The sequence below is a fragment of the Notolepis coatsorum genome (assembly GCF_963971535.1).
Source record: "Notolepis coatsorum genome assembly, contig: SUPER_7_unloc_3, whole genome shotgun sequence".
Classification (NCBI taxonomy): domain Eukaryota; kingdom Metazoa; phylum Chordata; class Actinopteri; order Aulopiformes; family Paralepididae; genus Notolepis; species Notolepis coatsorum.
In genome coordinates, this window is record NW_028174878.1 from 1,127,167 (window position 1) to 1,134,601 (window position 7,435).

Genomic DNA, 7,435 nt, shown 5'->3' on the forward strand with positions numbered 1-7,435 from the left:
GGGGTGCTTTTTCAATGTATGTGATGTATAGATTGGGGGGAGATGATCACAGCTAAAACGGTGAGATCGAAATGTGCATGGAAGACGGTGATAGAAGAAGCGTTTCAGAGGCAGTAGCCAGCAGAATGTTTAGCAGCCAGCCGAATGTTTGTTGACATTCCTTGTAAGAACATCTGAGATAAGAGCGAGTGTCTCCCAGAGCAGGAGGGAGAGAGGTTCATCTTAATGAAACGTGAAATGTGTGTAAAGGTTATTAACGCAGTTGTCATGACAACACGTCGCATGACAACCAGAAGGCGGGCCGTCGTTGCTACGGCGAAGATCTATAAGTCGAACGGTGTTTCCGGGTGTAGGGCAGACTAGAATCTGACCAAGAGCGAGTAGGACTGAGATCACACAGAAGACGCTCTCTCCTCCCATCACAGAGAGGGGGGGGGGGGGGGGGGGGGGAAGAATGCCACATCATCATTAGCTTCGGCTAACACGAGGAGGGTTCAGGCTAACGACCAGGCCTGACCACTATTGGACATAACAGCAAAAGGACAATAATCTGAACACACCGAAAGATCATTAGAATAGACTCTTCAAGGACAATACAATCTGTTAACATCTGAGCTGAGGTTTCTGTTTATCAAATAAAACCACGCTTTTCCTTGTAAGGTATTTCACGTTGTCGAAGTGTCGAATTCTTACGGAGGTGGAGAATTAGTATGGTTTATGGATTGCACTAACAGGGGAGATAAGGATCTTATCAGCCAGTGTCGGAGATACGTCAGGACCATTAAAATGACACAACGCAGAGGAATTGGATGGAGAGCCAAAACAGATGAAGACGTGATACTGGCCAGTTTGATCAGGATCTAACAATATCCAATAACCATCTGTTACTCAAGTCTCAAATCTGTAGCACTTTTTGTAATATGGATGTGTTGTGTATTACATATTGAAATGATGTATGGTGTAACTTAAGGCTGTCTCCCTCATAGGTAATCGCTAGGTTTGGTCTCAGTCAAGATGTTGCTAGCCGATTAGTTGATTTTTATGCTTTTCTTTTCAAGCTGAACAAGTTATTTCCTGATAAATGATAAGCACATCTCTGGTAAGCACTAGATTTAAACAGGTCCTTCTGTATGACGCAGGGAAATAGAAATTTGACAGATGTGTTGATGAAATAAATGTATCAATTAGTTGACAAATCCTATAACTATTGGTGGACTGAGAATTTGTTTAGGACCATCCCTGGTATGTTGTCATGGGGTTTCCGCCTTCGGTAGTGTGGTAGTGAAAGGGTTAACCATTTGTAGTGTGGTAGTGAAGGGATTAACCATATGTAGTGTGGTAGTGAAAGGGTTAACCAACTGTAGTGTGGTAGTGAAGGGGTTAACCCTTTGTAGTGTGGTAGTGAAATGGTTCCATTTGTAGTGCGATAGTGGTGGTGTAGTGAAGGGGTTAACCATCTGTAGTGTGGTAGTGAAAGGGTTAACCATCTGTAGTGTGGTAGTGAAAGGTTAACCTTCTGTAGTGTGGTAGTGAAAGGGTTAACCCTTTGTAGTGTGGTAGTGAAAGGGTTAACCAGCTGTAGTGTGGTAGTGAAAGGGTTAACCATCTGTAGTGTGATAGTGAAAGGGTTAAACATCTGTAGTGTGGTAGTGAAAGGGTTAACCATCTGTAGTGCGGTAGTGAAAGGGTTAACCACCTGTAGTGTGGTAGTGAAAGGGTTAACCATCTGTAGTGTGGTAGTGAAAGGGTTAACCCTTTGTAGTGCGGTAGTGAAAGGGTTAACCATCTGTAGTGTGGTAGTGAAAGGGTTAACCATCTGTAGTGCGGTAGTGAAAGGGTTAACCATCTGTAGTGTGGTAGTGAAAGGGTTAACCATCTGTAGTGTGGTAGTGAAAGGGTTAACCCTTTGTAGTGCGGTAGTGAAAGGGTTAACCATCTGTAGTGTGGTAGTGAAAGGGTTAACCCTTTGTAGTGTGGTAGTGAAAGGGTAAACCCTTTTTAGTGTGGTAGTGAAAGGGTTAAATAACGATCTCACCGATGGCTGTGCCCTCGCTGACGTTGCCGTGGGAGGGGTCTTGGCTGAATACAGGTCTATTGTCGTTCTGGTCAATGACTTTGATAATGACATCCATGGGTTCTTCAACCTGTGCTCCCTGGACCAGGGCATGGGCCAACAACTAGGAAACACCACAGAGCACAAACAAACATGCTACATTAAAGGAACACGCCAACATTATGGGATATGTGCTTAGCGTCTTCTCCAGAGTCAGACAAGAAGATTTCCTCTCTGTGTGCGTTCAGGAAGCAAGCTATCTGGCTGCAAACTAGCCTAGATTAGCACAAATGAGCGGATACGGACCAGCTAGCCCAGCTGTTGGCCAAAAGCACCTCTCCCAGAGTTTTAAGCTAGGCTAGTGGTCCGTATCCGCTTCCATTCATTTGTGCTAAGCTACAGTAAACTAGCTTGCAGGAAATTGGTGTCCATCTTCTTGTCGGACTCTGGAAAAGACGGTAATCACATTTCCCATAATGTTGCCGTATTACTTTAAGTAATGGATTGGTGATGGATGAACAATATAAAATAATTATACTGTGTGTTGTTATTACGCGGTTCTCTGAATTTTGCCTCAACTCACCCTGTATTCAGCCTTCTTCTCTCTGTCCAGTCGCTCGGTCACGTACATCCATCCAGATCCCTGGTTGATGGTGAACAGGCCCTCCGGAGGTTCGTCAGCCCCTGGCCCAGAGATCTTGTAGTTGATAGCAAACTGTCTGTCCAAGTTTGACCTGATCTAAATTAGAAAATAAGAACGACAAGAAAGTCCGAAAGTTTATTAAAAAAATTTTTTAGTCATGTGCTACAAACAATTTAAGTATTGATTCAAAAATATATGTTTTACTATTGCAAAGGTCATAGATTTCATTGTGAATAGTAGTTACCTGCGCCATGACTTTTGGATACGGGCCGTTGTCGTTTTCTGGGAGGTTTATATCTGGAAGAACCCAAGCCCTCTTCCTCCGATTCAAACCACCGTTGAAAACATGTGGAAATTCCAGGACTAGAAGTTGATGGGTGCCCAGTTTGGAACTGTTCTGTTTGAGTAATTACATACCATAAGCATAATTATTATACTACTTTGTGTCACTGAATTTGATTCTTACATTCAACATTGTCTATTGTACAGTCTTGCCAGGGTTTCTTGAAATAATAATTAATCATTCCCACCAATAATCTTGGTGATATTATGTGGTATTATGTGGCATAATGCCCTCCTATATTATACACTGTATAAAAACATTGTTTCAAATAAAATAGAAAAATATAACCCGAGAAAACTACTCACAATTGGATTACTAAAGACTGGGTGCTGAATGGTCAGTGTATGTCAAGATCAGGACGACACTCCGAGGTGAGGTTTTATTGCCCTTATTCCGCGTGTATCTAACGAACATTCTATAGTCACGGGTGGGGTTAATTATAGGCGGCCCCAGCCATCCAGACAGGTACAGTACATCCCACCAGGAGGGCTGGCTGGGGTCGACTGTGACTATTTTCAAGTTTTGTTTTATTTGTCACATATAAGGTACATTACAGTTAAATGCTTGGTTCTGTATGAGGCGCCTGAAGTTGTGCTTCATACAGTAACAAGTAAAAAGAATAAAGACAAAAAATGTTGTATACATTTTTGTAAATTAGTTTGTACATTTTAATATACAATATACAAACTAAAGTACAACATGCAACCAAAATGCAAAAATGAGGTAGAGATGTAGTGTATATAGCAAATCCTTTAGTAATACATATATAAAACATGGTGTAGTGTTAAAAAGTGTTCAAAGTGTCTAAAGTGAATGTTAAATGTCAATGTTTAAAGTGAGTGTGTACATGTGGATGTGTGTGCAATGAATATAATTCTAAACTATAGATTAGAATGTTTGCCAGATACACGCTGAAGAAGTGTCTTGCCTGAAACGTCCTTATGACAATGCAAGGTCAAATTGGGAGTGCTGTCCTGCTCTCTAACCCATTCAGTGCCAACCACGAGATTATTTGGGTAAACTCGCCATGCGTTGAGTGCCAAGACCCGAGAAAACTCGGGTTTTACCACTTTGAGTGCCAGCAGGGGGCGCACGATTTAGCGCTTGAGTGCCGGCGCTGTAGTCAATGGGAGGGCGAGCACATTTGCGAACGCATAAACTATATCTTAAATTATGGCTGTGTCTAATACGCCCGTCGCTTATAAATGACTTGTTTGCAGTCAACATTGTCAAAACGGATTGTTTTTTTAATCGGTACATTTCCATTTTATACCATTTTGAAAAACGCTCGTTTTTTTAAACTTCCAGAAAAAAAGGTGATTTTGCAGGAATCACGCTTTAGTGGAATACACAAAACACGTTGTCATTTTTCGGCCTATTTATGAATAGTTTTCGAATAAACACTAGATTATCGATAGTATATGTGTACTTATGCACGCTAGAGAAGCGGGCTGAAAAATCTATTATCTTATTTCCTGATCAGCACACACACACACATACACACATATGGGACACTCTGATTATCCCCAAGACTGGTAAAATAGATTCCTTACCTCAGATCAGATGTTCTCCAAAAAGATTATTCCAATTCCTGATCGCCATTCCAAATATCGATCGCGTTTATTGATCCAACGCTGGGTACTGGAAACACATATTCCACGCTGTTCTGCGGCTCGGCAATGAATGGAATCGTCTCCGGTTACATGCCTGACAAGTAAAATGTGGATTCCGGACTCTTTTTTTCCCATCCATTTCATTCAGTCCAATCCAATGGGTGCATACCATCCGGAGAGACGATAGGGGGCGGTACTTTCCCTGTTCGAGCTCAGATAGATCCCCAATGGTAACGTGAGGCTAGATTGATGAAAAATGAATGGAAATCGATAATAAAAAAAATTAACAATTAAATAACGAGATTTCTCGTTCTTGGCACTCAACGCATGGCATGAACTAACGAGATTTCTCGTGGCTGGCACTCAAAGTGGTAATTGTTATTTATTTTATTAGCAATATCCATAAATTTTTCATCCATCCAGCCTGACGTTATCATTGGGAATGGGTCTGAGCTCGAAAAGGGCAAATACCGCCACCTATCGTCTCCCGGATGGTATTGCACATCATTGGGTGGGACTGTGCATCAAAAAAATAAGTCCGGTCCAGGTTTTACTTCTCGGGCATGCAGCTGGATACTATTGCATTGAGTCCCCCCACTGGGAGCAGCGTCGATTATGTGTTTTGGTGCTATAACGTTGGATCAATAAACGCGATCAATATTTGGAATGGCGATCAGGAATTGTATTAATCTTTTTGCAGAACATCTGATGTGAAGTAAGGACTCTATTTTACCAGTCTTGGGTTAATCAGATGTTTTTTTCTCCGCCATCGCAGCGTGTGTGTGTGTGTGTGCGTAACGTTAGCCGTATCCACGGCATGGATAATCGATTTTTCAGCCCGCTTCTCTAGCGTGCATAAGTACACATATACTATCGATAATCTAGCGTTTATTTGAAAACTATTCATAAATCAGCCGAAAAATTACGTGTTTTGTGTATTCCAGTAAAGGCCGATTATTGCGGAAAGCAAGTCATTGATAAGCGAGGGGTGTTTTAGACCCATAGCCATAATTTAAGATATAGTTTAACAGTTCGCAAATTTCCCCGTCCTCCCATTGACTTCCTTATTGGCACGCTATCCCTAATATGGTTAAAGGGGCGTGGCTCTGAATGAAAAACACATTTAAGTAAGGCAAGCTCAAACACACACATGAAATAAGTGTAAAGACAATGTGTTACCTGTAATTGGATATAATTTTTAGTTTTTGGGACTTGATAGCTGATGAGGCGCTCTGCTTCAGCCAAAGCAGCCCAACAACACTATAGGATACAAAAGTCGTAATCATAATATGTAGAACTCACTACATTACTTTGCCACGAATATTAAAGGGTCTGTTCTATGAGTGAAAACTTAACAAAAGCTAAAGTAAGGCTGTAACCATGAATAAATGTGCTGCATTAAGAGGCCCATCTCACATGGGATTAGAAAAAAGCTACAAGTCGGGGCGGCTAGGTGGCGCAGTGGGCAAGGCGCTCGCCACCAACGCAGGAGATGCTGGGTTCGAGCCCAGCTCTCTGCGTTGCTACCAGCTTGGCTGGTCGTTCCTACTAATACAATTGGCAGTATTAGGGGGTGGGAAGCTAGTGGGTGGGGATCGGACGTTGTGGACAGCGACTCCTACAGGTCGGTTGGTGCGCCTGCGCAGTAGAATCAGGAAGCGACGAGGGCAGCGTGTCCCTCCCACGCGTTACTCCTCGCCGCTGAGAGGCCGCGCTGTGCAGGTGAAAAGATGCGACGGCTGCCTCCTCGAGTACCGGAGGGGACACGTGATGCAAGGCTTCGTCCACATTGCAGCCGGCTTGTGGGAGGCATGGCCTAACAGCGTTCGAGACAGGGGAGGGGAGAATTGGACGATACGAAATTGGGGACGGGAGAAAAATAGAAAAAATTGGGAGAAAAAGTAGATAAAAAAAATTTTAAAAAGAAAAGGCTACAAGTGGGCGGACCGGTGCTCCCACTGTCCTCAGCCCACAGCCTCATACAGACACAACCCCACGGTACGAAGATCTTTAGTGAGGCAACAGGTGAATAAATAGAGGCCCATATTACTGTTATTCTGACTCGGGCATCGCAACCCCTGGAGCCCCATACACATAATACAAAATATACACATTATGCAGACTGAAAGATAATCATTATCTTTCTCATTTGCCAAGCCTTTTTCCTAATATTCGGCATAAGAAAATAATTGCGGTTTACACTATGTGTGATTCATGAATACATGCCGACTGTCACTTTTTTTCATCCAAAGGATCATTTATTAGCTGTATTGATATTACACTTGTAAACTTGGTGTTTTACCCATTTCTCTAATAATTCACAAGCATTGCTAATGCGGGTCTGCGAGATGTCAAACAGGTTTACCTGGAGCAGGACCAGCAGAGAGATGAGCCCCGTGGTCCTGCGGGCCTCCATGATGTCCACAGCTCTGTCCGCACCTCGGGGTTTGGACTGCTCCGCTTGCCGCTCCTCTCTCCGGGCTTATCTCCAGATCTGAATGAATGAATGAATGAAAACTTTATTTAACAGATTGCAGAATGGGTACAATACAGTACGGCGGCTCAATACACACAATTGTTAAGGGGATGCAGACCTGAGAAAGACGTTTGTCTTTTTCCATCAGGGTCCCCCATTTTCAATTCATATAGACATTTATGACATAGACAACATACATGACATCATGGCATAGGGACATATAGGTATTTAGTACTCATACATTTGTGACATAAACGGTATTCAAATATCCTAGATCCTGACAGAGTAGGGAGGGGACGATACACAA

General features: G+C 42.7%; 1 protein-coding gene across 1 annotated transcript in view; it reads right to left on the reverse strand.

Annotated features, from left to right (window-relative positions):
- Positions 1-7,068, reverse strand: part of LOC311232749 (B-cadherin-like) — a gene marked incomplete at both ends in the record, with an annotated part of 45,068 nt that extends 38,000 nt beyond the window's left edge. The window contains 3 exons of the mRNA XM_084338328.1: positions 2,036-2,177; positions 2,637-2,792; positions 7,018-7,068. Coding sequence (XP_084194454.1) covers positions 2,036-2,177; positions 2,637-2,792; positions 7,018-7,068 — 349 coding nt within the window. The remainder of the gene's footprint in view (positions 1-2,035; positions 2,178-2,636; positions 2,793-7,017) is intronic.
- Positions 7,069-7,435: the final 367 nt, after the last annotated feature.